Here is a 25,157-nt window from a genome sequence, read left to right as displayed (position 1 = left end):
CATAATCTGCACAATAGTCAAGGCTATTCCCCCGATAGAAAAACATTTATAAAATTATATGATGAAATCTGAATAAAATTTGAAATGCTGCAATTATATATATCTATATTTGAAACAATACATGCAGAAATTTAGACCTTTGAACAAATATATATATAAATATTTGCACAATTTTTATTTCTAAATAGTATTTCAGCAAAACAGTAAACAGCAAAACATGGCGAATTATCTTGGTAAAATATTTGCAAAATTAATTTGGAAAGAAATTACCTAATAATTGATAAGTATATTAAGTTTTATTATTTTTAAAATATTTTATGAAATAAAATGAATAAATATGTATGACTTCAAAAAAAATATACAATTATTCTGAAATTATAATTTTTAAATGTTATAACATGAAAAATATTACACAATCATTATAATAAATATAACACAATAATTGTGCATAATTTATACCCTAAATGGAATAAATCAATTTTTGGGCAAATATCATTTAGAAATTTTATTCTGACAAAACCGCTGCGTTATGGCGAAGCATCTTGATGCAATTATTGTGAAATTCCTTCCTTTCGTAATGCAATTATCGTACAATATTTGGACCATTTTCCTATCGGATCCTATTAGGAAAATTACTTGAAATAAGTCATAATTCTTTCTTATTTGATTTTTTAAAATGCGAAATTGTACTGTTTTCAATTGAATCATTTGTCATTATTTTTTAATTACATTTTAACAATTTTTTAATCATATATAATTACAATTTTTTCTTATTATAATAATTATAATTCGATAAATTTTTTTAGTATATTTAATTAAATCTTTCAAAAACTATGCACTATTTTGTTAATAAAATATTTTGTTTTGTGTCAACTCTTCGACTTCAATGATATAACCTGTAGGTATATGGCTATTCCTATTAGAGGAACTACTCGCGAGATTGAGGTCGATTTTCGGTCCGTGACGAAACCGACACGGTCTCTGCCCTAGGTCTCTCGCAGCGAGGTCTGGTGCCAAGAATAAAGGGACGCGGAACGGGGAACATTTCAGCACCGGGCCGACGAGCGAACAGGCCAGAAGGAAGTAGACAGCCTTCGGAGTGTTTGTTGCGGCGCGAATATACTACTCGATTTCGCTGACACCGTTTCAGTCACGCGTAAGCAGCCGACCGAACGAAGCAGCAACGGGTACCATCCATGGGTTATCCGCGTCCGATTCTCCGGTTACAGATACTAAACTGATTAATAACGCGATTGTGAGAGAAGGTACGTGCACTTAGGTACATATATCTGTCCACTATTAGCTTTCGTCGTTCAACAACGCACACCTAATTTGCCGATTTCAATTGTTTGACCTTTCTTCAGCGCTTGTGAGACCTTATTTGTTATCGCGGACGCTTGTTCGTAACTTGGAATAATGAATGAGCGGATTTCCTTGAAATCCCAATAGAGAAAGTACGAATTGCGAAAAGTGTACACAGCGCGCACGCGTTTTCAAGGATTCAACGTGATGTGCAAATGGATTAAATTAAAATTTTGATATACTAATATCTTCTCGTGCTCGAAATTACATAAGTCTTCAAATTTATTTATCACGCCTGATAATATGAGCAATAGTAAATACGATAACTTCTAATGACATTTGTGTTTCAATGCTGAATAATTTAGCAGTGACAGTTTGTTGAGTTGACGCAGGTTTAACAGGCTTCAAAATTGCATAGCTTAGATTTGTGCTTCACGCAAAGTGAAACTGGAGCTACTAGTTTTCGCGAACGATGCAATTGCACAAAATATACTATTCTGATGGTATACATTTTGATATGCGTTCATCGAACCCGTTGCATGTAAATATTTTCGTGAGCATATTGAGAATTAAAGATTTTTTTCGAAGAATTAATTCTGCAGTTTCATTATTTATTACATCAACAAGGTGCGTCTAGCTGATTATTACGTTTTATCTCGAGAGAATTTGCAAAAAAATTCCGCTATAAGAATTATTTTTTTATTATTTATTATTTTATTATTATTATTATTATTAGTTTATATTGAAATGACTTAGGGCCGATTTCACCATCTCCGATTAACTCAATCGACCTATTAAACTATATCTTTGTCTCTTTTCAGCTACGTTCTTAAAAAGAGACAAGATATAGTTTAATCGGCCGATTGAGTTAATCAGAGATGGTGAAACCGGCCCTTATTCTGTTAACATCGAAATATTAATGAGCATCCGCACATTTACACAATTATCATATTCTTCTATTGTGCGATTTGTGCGTCATCGATTTTTATTATTTAAACTTGGAATTTTTACATCGAGATAGCTGCGTGTGATAATTTATTTTAGCGAAGGACATCTTTGTTTCAGTTTTATTAACCATAAATTAGCATAGTTTCTCGCAACGTTTTGCCAGCATATTGAGACTTAATTTTTTATGACAATATTTGTCATGTGCCATCCCGATACAGATAAGTTACCTTCGGGCCGATGTTAATCTTTCTGCGCAAATACATTCGTATTCATTTATCTTCGAAGTTCTCTCTCCACCGACATTGCATTATATTTGCAATTTTGTTCGGCGTAATATATAATACGAGATTTTCTGGCAAGCATCCATCACACTAATAATGACCTATTGGATTTAGCACCAAAATAAGATTTGATTACAAATATACGATGTAAGATTTATTGCGTTATCTTATGCGATTGAGCGAGGATATTTATCATCGAATTCTGAAGCGCAACCGGAATAGGATTCTGCGAATTCGAATATATTATGCATATCTCTTAGGCATTGCACCTGCATATTTCGAAATATCACGTGCGTATCACGCGATACGATTATGAATTATGCCGGTATATCTTTGTAAATCTTTATATAGATAGCCAAGAAAAAGTTTTATTTTTTCCAGTAGCACACTTCAAGGATAACAAGTGCTATAATAATTTAGATCGGCGATTGTCGCGTCGAAGCAGGAAATAATAAAGAAAATCAGTAACACAACGCACACGATTGAAAAAAAATTTCCATTGAATAGAAATATCATTATTTCGCGCTACATCGTTCGCATTATTGAGATTCAGCTTATGAAACGTTCATTAATTGCCTTTATATACGATCGAATGCTAGACGGAAAAATTATTTATTTTTTATTTGCATCGGATCGCGCGTTTAATTTTTGATAAGAATAGGTCGGGCATTGGCTTATCGTATATAATGATACTGACTTATCTCATATGATTGATAAACTTATGTATATATATATATATATATATATATATATATATATATATATACATATAATATACATATAAGGCCGAATGTAGTTTAAAACTGCTTCTGAAAGACTAAAATTTTAAATGCAAAACGATTATCTTTGCAATCAATAGCTGTTTAACATAAAATATAATAAATGTATTATATTTTTTATTTTAAAAATAATATATTAATTTCTCTTTTCTTTCATTTTCCCATCAATTTTTTAGATTTATTTTATCGGAATTTCGATAATTATATTATTTTTCGATATTATCTTTTGATATTTATCGGAATATTTATCAAATTTCGATAATTATATTATCTGTTGATCTTAAAATTATCCGATAATTATTCAATAAATATTCTGATAAATTATATCAAACTTCAAAAAATTATCGAATTATATTCGAATTATATTATCAAATTCTTCATATTCATTTTCGAAAAGTTCTAATAAAGTTTCAAAATTTGTAAAACATTTCCGAAAGTATACTCGGAATATATTACGTTTTTTTATACAAAGCATTTTTATTTGTCGCTCTAAATAATTATCTAATCCGTTACTTCTCATAGACTAAATAGAAGCGCGATTTATGCAATTACATATTCACATCGCGGATCAAATGTAACTTTTATGATGTCTGATAAATTTTAGGGAATGCCGTTATTCGCGAAAAAGAAAAATTTATAAAGAATCTTTCCTCTCTAGAAAATTATATAACGTTCTCCCCTCTTCTCTTTTTTCCGTTCGTAGAAGCAGAAAATATCGAATGTTATTGTGCCTTGAAACAATCCCGGTTCAAGTCTGATAAAAGTGCACGTGACCGGCTAACTAAACGGGAGCCGGTGAACACTTCTATTTTGGTAATGTTGTCGCTAGCGGTAACATTGCCAAAAAGTGAATTTGCATCGGTCAAAGCAGACACGCTGCGCTTCCTCAAGTTAGACACGTGACACACAGTGAGTTAGGTTTTCAGAAAGAGAGTTCTAGATCTGAATTATCTGATCCATTATATCGTGGGTCCGCGAACGACCAATCATTGTGAGTCCAATTTGACAGCTGTGTGACAGCTCGGCATAAAATTCGACAATCGTATTGTGGTAATTTGTAAATTGCAATAATTGTCCTTATTATTATCATGATTTAAGAGAGTCAATTAATTGAACGATATTACACTCTACTTAATAATGCTATTCTGCTCCACTTTGTCCGACATGATCACGTAGTCGGCATGTTGAAAAAACTTCTTACAAATTACGAGAGCAATTACGACGATTGCATTAAGTTGACTAACTGAATAAGTACGTCGATGGTATATTTATCGTATGATTATATGATTAACTCACAATAAAAAACGGCGGAGCATAAATTTTCTGACAAATATCGTGTCATTTTTTTTATCCTATTATCTTTCTATTGTGAAATTGTTTTTTTTTACATACGATAAATGACATACGATATATCCTCTAAGTTGGAAAATTTATTTATTTAAATTATTCGATATATACTTGATAGTTGTATAATCGATTGCGTTTTTATTATTTTGCATATTGGAAGTCTCTTTAATCATATTTATCTATCTGAATAATCAGAGCTTATTACTTGAAAAAAATAGAATTATAAATATAACATTATATAAATGTTACATTACTTCAATATACAATTTAATTGCGTAATTAACGTAAATTAATGTGATTTTATAAATGTGTAGTTAGGAATTTTAATGTGAGTATTAATAGTTAATGTGCATTAGAAATGTATATTATAAATTATAATGTGAGTATAATTATTTTACTTGCTATATATTTGACTTGACTTTTATATTTTATTTAGAATTTTCAGATTTTATGACTTTGATGTGCATCAAATTAAATGGAAGTAATACCGTGAATAACTCCCCGGGAAAAAATGGCCCATGTATAATTATATATAATTATATATAAGGCACTATATATATTTATATATGAAATATGCCCATATATAAATATATGCAAATATATATAATTATATATAATCATATATATTTGTATATATTTATATATGGGCATATTTCATATATAAATATATATAGTGCCTTATATACAATTATACATAATTATATATAATTATGTATAATTGTATATAATCACACATAATCTCGAATAATATATATATATAATAAAAATAATTTGTGAGTACAAAACATACCCAGACAGCACAATGACGTTTTAGAAACGTATTAAAAATATACATATTGGACGTTTTGTACGTATTTATAACATTCATATTAGAGCCTTAGACATCTTTAAAACATTTTAAAAATCCAGTGTTACTTTTCTGGACAATCGAAAAATGTCCATTTTAAGGACTAAACGGACTAAAATTGGACCTGTTTCAAACATTGAACGTATATTTTAAAGTAGATAGGTGTAGGTATATATGTAAGTTTATATATTTAGAGTACTGAATATATCTATTTTAGTATCTCATACAGAGCATCAAAAAATTGCAGAAATCTTGCGAACATCCAAAAGAGATAAGAAAAAAATTGTTGGAACTGTGTAGGTTTGTTCTGTTTATCCGTAATACTCGGATATTATTCGGTTATTATAATATTAATAATCGATTTATGCAAGCTTTATATATAATTCTCATAACAAATCTTAAATACGAGAAAGATAGCGCCTTGCGCGTCGCGTAGCGGTAAATAAAAGAACTAATGATTAATGAATACTGTTTTTATAATATTTTTGGAATGTTGCAGTAATATTTCGTATAAAATATTATAGTTACATGTTCTTATAATGTCTCTCCAATTACGTTGTAACTTGTAAGATTATAATATTGCTGCAATGTAAATAAAATGTTCTGTGCTGTACGTAAAAAAACGTTTTTAAAACGTCTAAATATAATATATACTTTGAATGTCTAATAATGGATATTCTTAAAACGTTCATATTATATCCATGGACGTTTGGACTAAATAAAAACTAAAACTGGACTGGACGGAATATATAAATATATACATATATGCAAACCAAAATTTTCTCGTTAGATTAAAATTATATTTGATCTTATATAGTTTTATATAATTGTATATAATGCTATGTATAATTGCATATAATTTTATACAATTGAATATAACATATTATATATTATATATAATCAAATATATTTGCATATAATTATATATGGGCAAATTTTCTGGAATGCATGGCAATCATAATTATATATATAGTTATATATATAATTTTGTATGATGTTATATATTGTCATATATAACCGTGTATGAGGTTATATATAATTTACATATAATTTTATACAATTATATATATTTATATATGAATTATATATATTTATATATGAATTATATATATTTATATATGAATTATATATATTTATATATAAATTATATATAATTATATATAATTATATATAATTATACATGAGCCATTTTTTCCCGGGTCTAGCTCTCTCAAGTACGCAATACGTGTACGTAGGATATACGCTTGTAATTCTGACAATGAGAAAAGAATGAATTATTAGAAAAATCATATTGTTGCACTCTTGCCGTATTCGTTTTAAAATCACAAAGTTTATTTGTTTACACTTTGAAATCGCTTAATGATAAATTATAGCAGTCAAATATGAGTCACGTATATGAGTATGCAAAATAATATCGAAAATTCGATACAGTGTATTGTTTAGGATATATAAAGTATAAAATATGTACATGTTTATGTGACACACACAAATAAAAAAAAAAAATATATATACATATATATATATATATACACTCGGCCAAAAAAAGCGGTACACTTAAAAAGTAGTAAAATATTGTGAAAATTCAAGAATTTATAACTCAGCTAATAATTATGATATTGAGGTGTTTAAAAAACGAAAATGAAGCTTGAAGTTTGTAGTTTGAGAAAATTTTAGTGCCGATTACGTGAAATGATCAGTTTTGCAATGACAAATGACAGAGTGAAAATCTGCAAAACTGATAAATAGAGGGTCCACTTTCCTGAATTGCACGGCGTAAATCAGTTAACATAGCTCAATGGGATAAAAACACGTAAAAATTAAAATTTTTCTCTTTAAAATGCGCTTTGGCGGAACTCGATATGATAATTTTTCGCTGAATTATCTCAATTTGAAAAAAATCGGTTTTTCAATGACAAATTATGATTTAAAATGTGTATCTGCTATCTTCATCAATTCGATCCATTGCAATTCTATTCAAGAATGTTGCATTCAATGCGGGATGTTCGCAAGCGATGCAAATCGTGCCGGGCATCTCGCGCAAACAAAGTCCGAATAGAATATTCGCGGGGGTATATATATATATACCGGGTGAGTCATTTAAAGTGTTACACACTTATATCTCGGAAACAAAGCATTTTTTTAGAGAAAAATATTTCAGACAAAAGTTGTATGGTTTCAAGGGGGACATAAGATGATGTCCTTGGTTTGACCTTGGATAGTTGTTTGAAAGTCACGTGAAGGTCACCTGCAATTTCTTAAATGGAACCCCCTATTTTTCATTGCATATTCTTGTAGCTTACCTCGAGAGCTTTCCAAAACACTAGAATTGAGTTATTTTTTATTAAGTACTTTCCGAGTTATGAGACTTGAAGTTTACAGTATTTTGACATAAAATATAAACCCTATCTTGTGAAACATTCAGTTTTCGGTAATCTTACTGTAATACTTTTATGCACAGAATAATAAGACCAATCAATTGGTGTAAAGAAAACACATAGTTGCTTTAAAAAAAATATGTTGCAAATTGCATACTTTTTTTTAAAAACATGCATACTTTTTTTAAAAACAACTATGGCCGGTATTCATAGTCAGTTCTTATATTTAAGACTGTCTTAAGTACAATCTTAAGATGTGATTAACCAATCACAGAGCCGTATTTGCATCTTAAGACATTACTTAAGACGGTCTTGAAATAAGAACGGACTATGAATACCGGCCTTGTGTTTTCTTTACACCAATTGATTGGTCTTATTATTCTGTGCATAAAAGTATTACAGTAAGATTACCGAAAACTGAATGTTTCACAAGATATTTTATATTTTATGTCAAAATAATGTATTTGTTTCATATTCAGATATATATATATATATAATATGTACATATATACTATATACACAAATAAACACGAATATTGTCAAGATTCTGTCTGACCGAGATATTTATGCATTAAATTGCTCAATCTTGTCATGCATATGATTATGTTTTTATTTCTGCTGTATATATCGAACAGGGAGAGATTTGTATAAAATTATTTCAAGTCTATATTTATGTATATATTGTTTTTCATTTTCGCTTCTCTGCGGAATTCCGATTTTTATTTATACATATAATAGTAATTTTCTACGACACGACACATACATTTTTTTACTACTTTATTGTAAATTGGTGTCGTCAATAATTTTTGATACGGTGTTGAGTAACAAGTATTGAGTAACAAATTTATTATGTAAGTTATTATAAGTATAATAGCAGGTAAGATTATATAACGTAGGTATATTTGCAATTCTTTACTATTTAGCGTTAGATCTATTGTCGTGTATTAATATAGGAGCGGTATTGAGCTAACTTTACGAACAATTTTGTAATTACTCGCCGTTTTTCTATGTCAATTATGTTTTGCGATGCTTTTGCGTTTATTATCTCCGATAAATAGCGAGTAATCATTTCGCGAGTATTTCACAGATAATGATTGATTGCTCCTGTGTAAGGTGCTATATTTATACGACGCGAACCGTAAAATAGTTAGAATGTTGTTTCTTTTGCGTCGATGTCAACTCCGCTTTATGGCTGACGTGTAAAAAAATGCCACACTAATTTTGTGTCTAGATCGAATGTATACATTAAGTATTGACGTGTGTACAGTGCTTGAAATCAAGATAGATCGAGTTGCAGTGTTTCGATTATTTCTGTAATTCACGTGTGGACATGTGTCCAAACGAATTTCACGGAGCGCTCTAGCATATTTCAATAAACTTTCTGGAAATGTTTAATGAGTGTCGTAATGATGTCGAAGTTTGACTGGATTAAAGATAAAACAAAACTTTTAATTTCTCTTTTGAAAGAGCTCCCGCATTTGTGGGATATCTCACGAGCTGATTATAAAAATCGTTCAAAGCGTAGAGCTTCAATTGAATAACTCGTACAACAATTTAATATTCTTTTAATACTCTCTTTAATATTCTCTTTTTTTCTACGTTTTATCATTTTATCGCGATATAAGCAATTGCAGTGAGTATACGTTTGTCCATATATTGACTGATTTATAAACATTGGATGGCGGAATATTAACCGAGTGGACTCTCAATCTAGCTGAAGCGTAAAGAGGTGTGTAGACAGATGCGACACTTTTTGCCAACACAGAGACCCGACACAAATGTACGACACTACTCTATTCTCAAAAATTGCAATACGTGTGTACGATGAAGACACTGTTCTAGACACAAGTAGACTCTAGGTGCCGCTGTGTATACAAGCATAAGAGAATATGTTAAGCAAGCAAAGAACACACTATACATATATGGGGCGATCAGTGGCTCAAGGGCAGAGTGACTGCCTATTGAGAGGATAGATCCCAGGATCGAGTCCTGGTAGTATCTCTGACACTTTTTTTGTCTTCAAGAAAGATGTTAGAAATGTATAACATGCGCGCGCATACAATTTACATTAAGCCAAATTGTGTGTAACTTAGGAGGATTACCTCGATTAGGCTCATTTACGCTATTAAAAGTAAAGTGGCGCAGGAAATGATTACCGTCGTTTTACATGATGTGATGAATATATAAGATCGTTCCCTTTTTTTTATTTCACTTAAAGAAATGTCGTAACCTTGTAATCTTGCCTGTGTCGAATCTCTTTCCTGTAAGTTTACAATATAAAAACGGATATGCGTAATTGAAGATTAGATAGCACAAAACTTGTTTCTCTTTCCGTCGTTTATCTGTCTAAAATGTTTCCTACATTAGAGAAATTTTTCCATTCCTCTGTTATCTTATAATTAAAAGGAAAAAAAGAAAAAAACAACGCAAAGATACAGATACTTATTAGGAACGAAGGCGCATTAGTTGTGTTGATTGATTGAAAAACTCGTTACAAGAATAGACCACATGTTTTTTATGCATTTTATGAAATATAAAAAGAAAGTGCATACACATTCACACACACACAAAATTTAGAAGTAATATATCTCAAGTAATAAATCAACTCTAATGATAAGATTGATTAATTTATTTGATATATTAACTGTTATATGTCAATTGATTATCTAAAGAAAAATAAAAACTTATTGAAGACATTATTGTGATAATTTGTGACATATACATATACAGGGTGTTTCCTAAGTAAGTACAAAACATTGAAGGGGATATTCTTTGGTTTATTTTACGAAGAAAAGATCTTATAAACATATACTTCGTTTTTAAAATACAAAATGTCAAAGTTGTGAAAAAAATATAAAAATTTTGAAAATCTCGAAAACGTTTAAAGATATTTTATTCAAATTTGATATATACATATGCTATTAAGAATCATTTTTCAATATTGATGTAACATTTTTAGATCCATTAGGGCTGTACGTATGGATAATCATATTAAGCTTATTAATGGTCCACCACTGTTTTTTTCCAAGTTTACTAATTTTTAAAAAGTTCCGAACTAAAACTCTACAAAAATTGCCTGTTATGTTTTTCTGAGACGATAAACCGTTTTCGAGTTAAAATAAAAAATTAAAATTAAAAACTGTAAAAACTGTAATTTAAAAGCTGGTAATCGTGTGTATCAATAAGCTACCTGCTTTATTCAGTTTGGTATTTCGAAGATTTGAAGTTTGATGTGCCTATTCTATATCTCCTATATTTTTCATATTTTTTTCACAATTTTTGTATTTTATAGTTGATATTTTGTATTTTAAAAACAAAGCAGTTTAGGGCATGTGTTTATAGAATCTTTCTTCAAAATGAACCACGAAATAGTCCCTTCATTTTTTTGTATTTACCTCGGAAACATCTTGTGCATGAGTCATGATACTATCATGCAAGACAGAATTGTCATTTTTCATATTTCAAACTATTCCTCAATCGGTATTTCAACATGTGTATTGATCACGGGATTAAATACTGCGCACGCTATAGATTAATTAAGCAATCAATAAAGAGACTTACGTACAGAGGGACAACTCGCGTATTTAATTGGCGAATGACAAGACGTTGTTAATAATGGAATAATACCGAAGATGTCGAGATCTATATTTATTCGCCGCAAATGCTTTTTCAGCGAAAAAGAACAACGTGTGCACGGCAAGAAAAAAAATAGAAGACGTATATAAAACATAAACTCATAAAAGTATAAGTAGTCGTATAATATGTCAAGCCGATAATGCTTAATGGTATATGTATTTCCGTGCTTACTTGGCGCTGAGCAGAAAATTGCACTTACATATACATATATGTGGTCAGCATAAATTGGCACGTGTATTGGGATATATTCGATACATTTCTTGATACGTGCTTCATTCATGTGTCATCATGTAAGTCCAGATAGTCTCGGACAAAGGACTTTCATCGTGACATTTTTTTGTGATGCATGTGTCATTACGCGCATTCGTTATGAAGCGACAAAATATTGAACAAAGATATGCAATAAAGGTTAAAAAAACGTTTGGTGATCATATTTTATCACATACTTAGATTTATCGTACATACCGTTTGAAGATGAACTGGTAAAAATCTAGCACGTGATAAAGCATGGTCATCAAATTTTTATAACAATTCGTGGTATTCTCTTTCAACTTAACACAAAACTTTATCGTATATCTTTGTTCAATATTTTGTCACTCTATAATGAAAACGGTGACGTCTATTAATACACATGATTATGATTTTTTAGTGTGTTGCTACATTGTTCGCTGCAGATTCAATCTCATTACTTTTCTGACAGATCTTGTATATATTCCATAATATACTTGAACGTGATATAATTGAACAATACTTACATTACTATATATTTCGGTAGTATGTTCATTAAGCTTTGAAGTGTGTTTTCACTGTCATCTTTTAATATTTTACAGATGGAACTAAATAGCAATCCGATTTTTACGCTTTCGCAGAAGAATTCCATTCATGACAACGAAACAACATTCAAGCAGGCACTTGGGTAAATATATTTATATACACATATATAAGTATACTTTGTAATGCATATACATAATTTTCTCTGACAATCTCAGATTTTTAAATTATAATAAGATATTATAAATCATTTTTTAAACGTAGTTTTATCTAATTACATTGTTCACTTTGCATATATTATTCTCTTTTGATTAATCATAATTTTCTTTAATAGAATAATAATAATTCTTTAATAGATTTTTTTTCTAATTACATTAATCAATGAGCGAATAAAAAACAAGTTTATTATGTAATGTTGAAATTAATTGATAATATGAGATCATATTAATATTATAAGTAGATATAGATAATAATTAATTGCAGATTAAGTGTAATTGCAAGTGTGTTGCATTACTAATTGATTGATCGCGTTGTGTCGTTCAATTATCTCGTTAAAGCATCGAATCATTGAGTTATGTAATTATTGCGAATGGTTGTCAAATAATGTTACGATCTGACATGCGATTTTTGATAAGCGAGTTTAATAATATTTTGTCATAATTACACGATTATCAATTTTTTTACAAATTAATTTTATTTTATTGGATTTTATCTGTAAATATTGCTTCGCTTATATATGTATATTGAAAAGCAAGTCTGAGCCGTGTGAATCATTATAGTATATCAGAATAAATTGTTGGATTTAGATTAGAGAAACGATAGATATATCCGCTAAGATAAATCTCTGCCTCGAATTTGCAGACATATTATATCACATGTCATATCGTTGCCAAGAATGACATATTGGCATAATTATCATACTATCTATCGGATTCAAAAGTATTTTTTTTCTCTGTGTATTTCTCGTTTACATCACATATAAATGTTAATTGTGAAAATTGTGCGCATATCCGGTAATTAACGCCATTGTTACATGGACAAGCATTTAAAATATCAGGGGATCGTTACATGTTGCGACATGTACTGACATGTACAACATAACTTCTTTATTCCTGGCGGTTAAATAGAACTTAAGAACATCTGCATTAAATTAAAATTAAAATTAAAATTAATTATATAATATAATGATATATATCTTTGATTTTTTTATATTAACTTTTTTTTATTACAGAAATGGCGGGACCTACGGAGCTTTTCAATCGAAAGATCCCATCCTAGCGATAGAAAAGGGCGGTGATCCTATGAAGGGCGGAAGTAATGAGCATGGTATCACCGTACACCATCCTACCTCGTAAGTTTAATATTAATAAAAAAGAACAAAGAAACAGCTGAACCTTTTTTCAATAATAAGCAATTTATAAACACAATAAAACACATACATTATATATAAGTATTAGCAAAGATCATATTGATTGTATTGAGAGAATGCAAAATAGCACATGTCGTACACAAGCGACGAGAGTGATATCTCGCACATCCTAAAAGTAAGTAGAAAAACACAAACAAATCTTTCTGTCTCAAACAAATATGATAAGAGATACGTGACAAGTATATGACAAATGATTGCGAAACGCTAAAAACGGAAGTGAATACTTTGCTACGTTGCTATAATATCCTGATAAAATAGTTAATTCACTGTGTATGAAACGTGCGAAGCATAACTGCTTTTTTCCGGGAAAAATCATATTTTGCCGTAATGTTACGTTGGTTTGACATTGCGGGCTCTCTACGTTTCTTTTTTTTTTTTTAACGCGGTTATGTAAAGATATATGTATATGTATATTCATACGTAGATGTGCACGTATGATTGAGTCGTAGAATTCGTCTTTTAGCAATATCGCAAAAAATAAGAGAGAAAGAGATAGAATTGGAAACAAATATTTTGGCATGAGAATGCGATCGATTCGCGTAATATCTACATTTAACTCGTTACTTGTCATCATTGAAAATCGCGAACAGTTTAGATACAGATAAATAGGGTTTTGTATGTTTCAAAATATTTTAAGTTTAACATTTTTTAAGTTTAAATTGAATTATATTATATATTAACAAAAAAAAAAAAACGAAATTTATGAAGTAAACTTGCGAGAACCATGATGAAAACGGCGCATTTCAAAATATTATCTCAATCTGTACAAATAATTAGTGTTGTGTAAATTATTGATGATTGAAAACCCTGATATATTTCAATATTTTATAATCACAAATGCAGATTTGTTCGTGTTTATCAACATATTAATGGAAAGAATATCGTAATTATCAGAGTTTAATTGTAATCTCTATTCTTGGGAAATTCTTGGGAAATTACGAATAATTGATATATCGTTTGAATCAAAGGGCATACACGCGCCTAAACTTATTTAGGCGCAGTCAGACAATAAATATAGAATAAATAAACCGAAATATATACAAGTCTATAACGAATCTGTGCGAAATTAAATAAAGTCGATGACTCTGGCAGAATCCCAAAGTTTCGGGTCTTCGGTTTATTTTAAATGATTCCTACTTGGCACATTTGAAACGCATGCCAAACGTTCATAGGTACAATCACACGTTTTGATTCATAACTATAATTGCGTGTTAATTCAATACTGAATGCTCGTATATTCACAATTTCTCGATAAATTGGAATTTTACGTTGAGTCGAAAAGAAGTTGAACGTACTAATGGACGATTGGACAACTGCAGGTACCTGGAAACCATGATGCATCTGTTCAAGGGTAACGTCGGCTCGGGAATCTTCGCGTTAGGAGATGCTTTTAAGAATGCTGGATTGCTGCTCGCACCACCATTGACGATTTTTCTCGGCATTATCTGCGTACACGCTCAACATATTCTCGTATGTATATCTTGTAATTAATAACTATATATTAGTGTTATCGCATGGCGCAGAGAGTTGTGCGTTTGCTCTCTATGCCAGAGGATCCGGGTTTCAAATCCGGCCAGAAATTATACATCTTAGATTTACTCGATCGCCATCTCTTGGCAAATAATGGTAAACTATTGAGGAGAGAATAGTTGCTTTCCATTTACATCAAAACTCAGATAATTCTCACTTGTGACGTCATAACTCAGTTGAATGCACGTTCCTTTTGAAGCTGAGAAAGTGAGATTCAACTGAGTTTCTGCACACGATCGAGACCGTGTGCTTTAGTGAGTTTAATAGACTCACATTAAAAGTAAGGTTATGAACCTGTATTATTGTGGCGGGACGTCGTTATGCTTTAAAATTTAAAAACTCACGATTACTCACGATACAATTTACAATGCTAGATTTAAGATTATTGAGAATATTTTCTCACTTGCGCGTTCCTTTTACTCACTGAACCAATGACGTCATATCTGAGTATAAAATACTCACATAACTGAGTGACTCATTGTCAGTATCACTTGAGTGTAAAAGGAAAGCAACTAATATCTTGTAAACAAATCCCTCATCTAATCTAACCATTCAGAACCGATATAAAATTGTAGGTTCTGTGTCAGAACAATTATAAAGAATATTAGAGAGGTCATCACTGATAAGACCTCTGACAAAAATGTAGTAGAAGAGAGAAGAATCCTCATTGTTTATACACCCCTTCGTTTTAAAAGAACAGACTGTCACGATGGTATACCAAACAAAAAGATATAAGGTGTCCTAAAATTATCGTATATTCTTTTTTTTAATATAGAATTTGTGAGTAGTTCAGAAACAATAATTTGAAGACTAGTGGTTTTATGGGATATCCTATATAAATAAAAAACAAGATATGATATATGGGACTTTCTTCTCTTATATGGAAAAATATCAGTTATAATTATTACCATATTTTATGGGTATATTAAAATATGTATAAATAAAATATTGTAATATTTTAATAAAAATATTACAGAGATATAAATAAAATCACTCTTGATAATTAATTTCTTTTTTAGATTAAATGCAACGAGGAGGTGACACGTCGTGTTGGCAATGATATAACAACCGGATTCGCCGGAACTGTAGAGATGTGTTTCGCTACCGGACCTCTTGGAATTCGTAAATATTCAACTCTCATGAGGTGTGTAATAAATGAAAGAATGAAAAACTAGAAAGCTGAACAAGGAACATCTGTAAATATCACACACATAATCATTTTATAATATTCCCACTTATACATATACTCTTCAATTTATTTAATAGATGCTACTCGCGCGAATTTCTTTCAATTTATTCACATTTCCTTTTTTATTCTTTCATATGTGTCTTTTAATTATTTTTTCTATGATTTCGTACATTAGCGCGCTGCAAATGTGCATGTCATTTATGTTCCTCTTTTGTGATTTTTTTTGTTGCAGAAAATTGGTTAATATATTTTTGTGTGTTACGCAACTCGGATTCTGCTGCGTGTATTTCGTTTTCATTTCTACGAATATGAAGCAGGTGAGACACATTTCCCTCTAGCTATATATCTTCTTAACTTTTCGAATCATAACGCTTTAGTATTATTTTTTATTCATTCATCACATATCTATTTTTTATTACAAAAATGTGTAAAAATCATTAAAAAGTGCTTGACTAAAGAACAACTATATACCTTTAAATTATAATTAATAATAATTATTATTAATAAAAGAACAAGATCAGAAAATTGTACGTGTTTTAATTTGATGTATTTAGAAATTTAACAATAAATAAAAAATAAACTTTCAGAGAAAGAGAGAGAATTTTTTCTTAAAAAAAAGAACTTATTATAGGTGTTAGACGCACATGGAATCGAAATGGACGTTCATCAGCACATGGCTGTGGTGTTGATACCCATAATGCTTAGCACTTGGATCAGAAATCTAAAATATTTGGTGCCAGTATCTTCGATAGCAAATTTCTTAGTGATCTCGGGTTACATCGCTACAATGTATATTATGAGCCATGACCTACCATCTATACATGAGAGGAGATATGTCGCGGATTGGAACAATTTACCTCTGTTTTTCGGCACTGTGATATATTCCTTTGAGGGTATTACTCTAGTAAGTACAAACACTTTCAGGGTGGCATCCAATTGGATACATTGTTTATTGGTCAATTGAACATAGGACTTTCTGATTGGTCACCTAGTTACCCTAGGTACCGGTTGATATCAGTGATTGTCCAATCGCACTGTGTCTATTTGGGTCTCTCCGCAATACTATTTTTCGTCTTATTTTAATATATTTTAGTATTTCACTTTAATATCTTTTGGATTTAGTTCGGATAAAATAAGTTAATGTTCTGTAGATATCGATGCGCTATTTGACGGTGTGTTTCTAATAGGCGTTGATATGCAGGTACTGCCATTGAAAAACGAAATGAAGAATCCTAATAATTTTAATAAGCCACTGGGCGTTCTCAACGTTGGTATGGTGATAGTTACCGCTATGTTCGTCGCAATAGGTTTCCTATCTTATTTGAAATACGGTGACGAGGTTGCTGGTTCTGTCACGCTCAATCTCGCGCAAAAGGAAGTGTAAGTATCGAATTTATCTACGTAATTATATTTTATGGATATATGTATAAGGTTTGTTTTCTATTGCTGCACTGGCTGAACTGTGCGCACTGGTGCAATAAGTTAGAATAAGACAAGTATATTTTGTCTCACTCTAACTTTATTGCACCAGTGTGCACAGTTCAGCCAGTGTAGCAACAGAAATCAAACCTATAGTTTTATAATAAAACTCATTATCTTGTAAAGATGGATTATTATATCGATAGATGATTATCTCAAGATCAAATCATATGTCAAAATTCGTTCAGTAAAGTTTGCAGATTACACATATATGATGTGTGTTTTAAAATACATACATTAAATATGAATTGATGTGATTAAAAATATTTTGTAATATGCATTTCTCTTTATGTATTTCTTTATTTATGTAGGGCCGGGGAAGCCATCTATAGTCAATTAAGGTCTTTACCTGATACAATGTTTGCCATATTTGATAAATATTAGCTTAGAGTTTGATAAATATTAGTTTCATAAATACGAGAATTTGACAGAGAAACGTGTGCTTTTTGTGCATGTTTTTATTCGAGTGCATGTTTTAATTATTAATTATAGAATAAACGACACTTATCTATCTTTATCCTTTCCCTCACATATACATATATAGCTTCTTTCTTTCTATAAGAAGGAATGGATAAATTCTCTTTCGTTAACTCTCTTTCGAACTGAATTTTTCTGCAGTTTGCCGCAATGTATCAAGACCGCCATCTCATTAAGCATTTTGCTTACATATGCTTTGCAATTTTACGTCCCGATCGCAATAATGTGGCCTGGCATTGTCAATTGGTTCGGTCCCTTCAAGTGGCCGGTACTTATGGAGATTATCTTCCGTTCTGCCATATGTTTCATCACATGTAAGTATCTGAGAGAGAGAGAGAGAGAGTTCTTTAAATTATATTACTTGTACTATTATAAACTTTTATGTGGCTTTTATCTATTGTACATATTTTTTCATTAAATCTATCGAATTATGAATTTTAATTTTGTATTTTCAGGAAATATGATTGAAAAATTTCGATGTTTTACAGTGAATTATCTCTAAAATTATAACTTTAAATATAGATAAATTAAATAGCTCGTTAAGGCCTTGTAAAATTCCTATTAATTGTTTCATCTTACGAGCTTATTTTTTATTTATTATTTTTTATTTAATGTTTACACACGCAGGCCGTAATGCGTCAATTTAAATCACATTTCAATATGCGACTGATGAAGCCATAAGTCAATGGCGAAACGTATCGCAGTTTTGTAATTTTTAATAAACATCTTTTATAATAACTTCTGCTCGTTAAGGCCTTGTAAAGTTCCTATTAATTGTTAGATAAGTTCAAATTAAATTTTAACTAAAGTCATTTTTTAAGATTATGTGAAAGTTAATTTAGTTTTTTCAAATGGAATTACTCTAACTTTTTTTTATCTAAATTAATTCTGGCAATATTTGGCATAAAAAGTTTTAACGTAGAATGAATAAAATTGAATAGTTTACGAGATATATTATACTTTAATTTGACATAAAACAATTTTATATAAACTATAAAAGTCTTGTTAAAAAATATTTAAGTTTCGTAGATCCTTTAATTATCTCCGGGCTTATCAGGCTCACTTGAAGATTACAAAAATTTATGAGAGTTGACAGTTCTTAATAGTATCTCGTCAATGATAATATATAATAAAATATTTTTTAAGCTACTTGAAAGCATGTAAACTTTAAAAAATTTTATCTTTGCATTATTTTTTTCATATTCCTGATCAGATCTTATATAGGAGAAAGTATGCTAAATCATACCGTTCGTTAAATCGTACCTCTACTGTATTTCTTAAACAGAGTTAAAATATTTTAAGGTGTTAACGCGCTGTTGTATTGTAGCTAGTCTCACTCGAATGCCGCAATGTTTGTTTCCTTCTCATGCAATTTGTTCATGAGTGACGTCCATAAAGTTTTGTGTGATTTTCATGTAATATTCGGCATCCCATGCCTAAACTATTACATTGAGAAAGATAAGCAATTAAACTTATTATTAAAGCATTTTTTCATCTTATTTAATCCTATATATGGAAGCGTTGAAAAATCGGCAAAATGTTTTAAGATTATTTTTATTCACGACAAAGCAATGGAAGTTCGGTAAAACGTACCATTAACTTTTTTCTATATTGTACTGGTACGATTTACTAAATTTTATTTTTTTATTTAGGCATTAGTTTTTTTTTATATTTAGATGGAGACAATTGAAGAAAATATTATTATAATTATTTATTAAGATAATACTTATTTTTATTTTTGCGTGATATAAAAAAAATCTTTGTTAAATTTTTGAAGAGAATTTTTCATTATAAATATGATATTCTTATAGATGTGTTTTGTTGCAGATTGAGAACTTTTGTAGAAAATAAAACTTTATTTTTGTTATATTTAATTTTTTAATTTTATTGTTAGATGATACGATTTAAAAATTCATGGGTACAATTTAGCAAACCGATATTGTAAATCGTATCAAATACTACTCTTTTAAAATTTTTAATTTACGATATGAAACAATGATAAATTTGTGTTAATGTTTAGCATATATAGTTGACAAAGAATCATAGTTTCAAATAAATAAAAAAATTTTGTTATTTCTTTGATAGTTTTATTGCAGTTTTAATATTTACCTTAGGGGGGGGGGGGTACGATTTAGCATACTTTCTTCTATATGCGTATGCATGTTTTTCGAGCAATTATTAAGAGCAATTATTTTAGTTATCATGGCAGAGGCAATACCAAAGTTGGGTCTCTTCATATCCCTGGTCGGCGCGGTCAGTAGCACCGCGCTCGCTCTTATCTTTCCGCCTATTATTGAGATGATCGTGTGCTGGAACAACACCGATCCCAGTTTCTTTACAATCACGAAGGATGTGACGATAGTGCTGATCGGTGTATTGGGTTTCGCCACTGGAACATACGAGAGCGTGACAGCGATCATCAAATCGTTCAGCAATTGAACTCGAATAGTCTATAAAAGTGCGCTTTGTACAAATTATTCTTAATTTCTCTCTCATCATGATATGCGGACCATGACATCATCTACGGTATTTCCGCGCGCGCACAACTTGGTTCAGATTCATATACATACATTTGCACTTTTTCAGATTTTGCATGTTTAGATATCGGTCGCGCTTTAAGGTTCGAGTAGAGTTAAGCATCCTAATGATAATTTACGTGTGTGATACTGATAGGAATATAGCTGATCAAATGTAATGGTTGTGGACGCCAATGATCGTTATTAATATGTTAATAATAATAATCATTCAGACAATACAAATTTCGAAATATTTTTGTATTGTTTGGATATCGTATTTTGCGTGTGCGTTCAAACTTCAATATATGCGTTTCCGCACTATGGGCTTCCACTCGTAATTATGAATCAAAGTACAATACGTAGTTTGCATGACGTATAAAAAATAAATAGATGAATAAAAATGCGTTAATCTTTTCACTTGTATACGCGAATTTTGCAACAATGGCGCAATTGGAAAAGAGACATATTTAGAGACATTCTCTACATATAGTATTTGTTAGGTCTTTACATCAGATTTTATTTATCGAATTGTTCTTGTTTTAATTCTTTAAAAGTAGGATGTATATATACAAACTGTTAATCGGCGAAATTAATCAATTCACAGTAGGATTCAATAATAATAATTAAACATTCAATAAATAAAGCAATAATTATGTAAATTAAAGATATCTGCGTCAATTCCCTGATAAAAAAAATCGATAGAAAACAATAGGAACCTATACGATCTATAAAAAATCTTATCGTTTCCTATTGTATCCTGTTGTTTTACTTTTTAGATTTTTCGAAAGAAATCTTATTGTTTTTTATCGTTTTCTTTCATTCTCTGTTAAGAGCGAATTCAGTCGTTAGAATACGATAAAATTCTTATTGTAATATATTGTTTTTTATCGTTTTATATATATATTGGAATTTATCGAGAAAAAATGATTGAAAATCTATTCGTAATCAATTGTATGTTTACAATAACAAAAGCTTTAAGTTTTTTAACGTACAATTACGAAAAAAAACTTATAATTTTTAATCATGCATCCACCATAACGATTGAAAACGTATTTTATCGTAAAGTTACGACAGAAAACATATCCCTGATAAAAAGAATCGATAGAAAACAATAGGAACTGATGCAATTTGCAAAAAATCATATTGTTTTCTACGTTTTCTTTCATTCTCTGTTGAAAGCGAATTCAATCATTAGAATACGATAAAAATCTTACCCATACAGAACAGTACATTGCAATAATGTTACAATCTTGCAAGTTGCATTGTAATACTGTATGGAGATTGTAGGGAATGTATAACTGTAATATTTTATGAAAAATGTTACAGCAACATTCCAAAAATATTATAAAAAAATAGTATTCAGTAATCGTTAGTTCCTTCATTTACCGCTATGCGACGCGCGATTCACTATCTATCTCGTAATTAAATTTTAGTCAGGAGAATTATATAAAGTTGATGAAATTAGCTCTAAGACTAAAGGTATCATACCTTGTCTCTTAACTTTAAATGTCGAGTAAATGCTAGATAGATTTTTACGCTTGATGTTATAACATCAATAATATTTCATAATATCAGCATAAACTAGCATTTACTTATATTTAAAGTTAATAATTATAAAAATATATATTATTATATATATATTTTATTAAATTAAATTACTATAAGTAAACATATTGATGAAAACGCGTAGTATATTCGAAATAAAAAATATTATTTAATATTATTTTAAATATATTGCACCGTAATAATATCATAGCATATTGTAATTTTTTTAAAGGCGGACATTTTATTATTGCCGCATTCTTGCAGTAATATTGCAGGAATATTTTGCAACTCACATGCAATATTATAATGTTAGATCTATGCAATATGTTTCTGCAATCATTTAATGCTGTATGGGTTAGCGAAAAGAAATGATAAGAAACGATAACATATTAATATAGGATATTACGAAAGGAAACGCTAAAGAATTAATCGTACATTTACGATATTTTTTCGTTAACTTCCGATTCATACATAACTGCGATTAAAAATGATGCAATCGTTTTTTATTGTTTTCTATCGATTTTTTTTATCAGGGTTACTATTAAATTTTTCATTAAAAAATAAATGTTTTTTCTTACAGAAATGTATTACAAGAGGATAAGATTGTATTTTCAATATTGCACATTATTGTAAAGCAAATTGCACGACTCAATGTTAACTCGTGATCTTATTTGAAGTATATGCGAAACAAAATTATTTTTGTTTACGTGGTGTTTTATTTTAATTATAATTGATTACAATTATAATATATTAATAATTATAAGGTATATTTATTTATGTGCCTTAGGAGGCTAGTTTCACAAACATTGATATTATTACTTTAATCTTTTCTCTATATCTGTGATGGCATAGTCAGATTTGAAAGAGGAAATAAAATCAAATAAATTAATGTAAGTGAAACTAATTCTCAGTGTGATCGATATTTATACGAGGAACAAAACATGAACGAGAAAAAAATTAGCGATTTTTAGTTTTATGTATATTGTACTATAGAATAATATGTTCTCTCTTTATTGTTAACTTTATATATATGTGTATGTATAATATGTGATATATATATATATATATATATATATATATATACATACATACATACACATACATAACAAGCTTACGAAACATAATGAACAACAAATGACATCTTGAAAAATGAATCATCGATTATCTACAATTTTGAAACCATAATATCAATTGTTGTATTTTATTCCCTTATAATTGGAGAGTTTAGCGAGATTTCTCCGGAAATTAAATAAAAATTAATTGTGTGTAAATAATTTTTATTATTTATGCACAAATAATTTATTATAATTCATTAAGCAAGCGAATGCGTTTTTAATCGTTTTTAATTATTGATATTAAAAAAATACCTTTCGTCAGAAAAAAAATCTTTTATTTATGGTTGATTTTCGATCTTGACGCAATGTATATACATATATGTAATATTAACTAAAATTAAAAAGTCTTTTATTAATGATAAGTTATTATGATATATCGATGTATGACGTTGCGTCGCGTATCGTATTAATTATGGAGTACAAATTCACTCAGGGATGCTTGTAGTAAAGTAGGTATATTTTCTTTCTTAAATATATTTAATAGAGCAGTGTGTAAAAAATATATATTTCTCGCTTTCTTATTGTCAGTAAGATGCTAAGAGAGGTTGATAGAAGATAAAAAAAATATACAATAAACATGTGGCACAATGAATTATTTATTCATGTACCATGTGTAAAAACAATCAAAATTTGAACACTTAAGTTATATTTATTTATTAACAGACGAAATAATGAGAAATGCTAATCAAAATAAATATTTTAGTCGGACATGCTGTTGAGTATTTTACGATTTCTGAACAGAAAATTAATTTTTATATTTATTGTTATATTATTCTTTTGTGACAAAAGAATTTAGTTATTAAAAAATGGAGTTTTAAATAAATGCAAATTATTAATATATTTTCTGTTCAAAAATTCTAGGATGCCAACAGAGTATTTCGGATCAAATAGTTTTGCTTATCTTTTAAGTTGAGAGACGTTTTACATAATAATATTATGTCGATAAAAGTTAAAGATTAATCACACAACAGTTGTTGTGTAATTTAATTTAAGCAATGCTCTATGACTATATATTAGTCTTTTGATTTCAATAAAAGTACTCTTTCAATATTATTACTATGATACATAAATAAAAAAAATATCGAATCAATGATATGTCGTATAAGGTAAAATAAGGTAAGTAAAAATTTATCTGCATATTTTATAATTATTTTAAATAATAATATTATCTGTTATATATATATTATCCGTTTATTACTATTTAATCGTTTTTCTATTTAAGAATTATTATCCGCTTATTATCCGTAATTATTCATTTATCCGTAGCTTGATAATATGTTTAAAAATTTTTTGATTGATTACATGAGAAAGAGTTTTAAAAGGCAACATTCAAAATCTCGTAATTTATGCACATGCACAAGCATACACAAGAACTTGATTTACTACGAATCCACTTATTAAGAATCCATCGAGAGACAGAAAAACTCGTCGATTCGATAATTCTGGGTTCAATTGAAGAAAATACAATAATTATTCATTTATCAGCAGCTTTAAAAGAGTTTCATTATTATTTATCCAAACGTAATATTCAAAGATAAAGCTCGTGATTTACATACACACATACGCACATGTATACACACAAACTCGACGT

General features: G+C 29.4%; 1 protein-coding gene across 4 annotated transcripts; it reads left to right on the top strand.

The window, feature by feature from the left end:
• Positions 1-1,048: 1,048 nt before the first annotated feature.
• LOC145946377 (proton-coupled amino acid transporter 2) lies at positions 1,049-24,195 on the top strand. Of its 4 annotated transcripts, none has more exons than XM_083056014.1 (11): positions 1,049-1,265; positions 12,346-12,431; positions 13,518-13,637; positions 15,035-15,185; positions 16,265-16,389; positions 16,667-16,751; positions 17,066-17,338; positions 17,636-17,814; positions 18,225-18,254; positions 18,532-18,704; positions 20,588-24,195. In XM_083056014.1, the coding sequence occupies exons 2-11, from the start codon at positions 12,346-12,348 to the stop codon at positions 20,827-20,829; spliced, it is 1,464 nt and encodes a 487-aa protein (XP_082912140.1). In that variant the 5' UTR covers positions 1,049-1,265; the 3' UTR covers positions 20,830-24,195. The 4 variants fall into 4 exon arrangements, with proteins under 4 accessions (XP_082912140.1, XP_082912150.1, XP_082912145.1 ...); XM_083056024.1 differs by lacking the exon at positions 20,588-24,195 and adding an exon at positions 18,846-20,108; XM_083056018.1 differs by lacking the exon at positions 1,049-1,265 and adding an exon at positions 9,027-9,608.
• The last annotated feature ends 962 nt before the right edge of the window (positions 24,196-25,157 follow it).

This window comes from Prenolepis imparis, unplaced genomic scaffold, assembly GCF_030444845.1.
Source record: "Prenolepis imparis isolate NDT839.2.m4 unplaced genomic scaffold, iyPreImpa1.0 SCAF_2, whole genome shotgun sequence".
Lineage (NCBI taxonomy): Eukaryota > Metazoa > Arthropoda > Insecta > Hymenoptera > Formicidae > Prenolepis > Prenolepis imparis.
The sequence above is the reverse complement of the archived record's forward strand: the minus strand, read 5'-3'. Positions and strand labels throughout refer to the sequence as shown.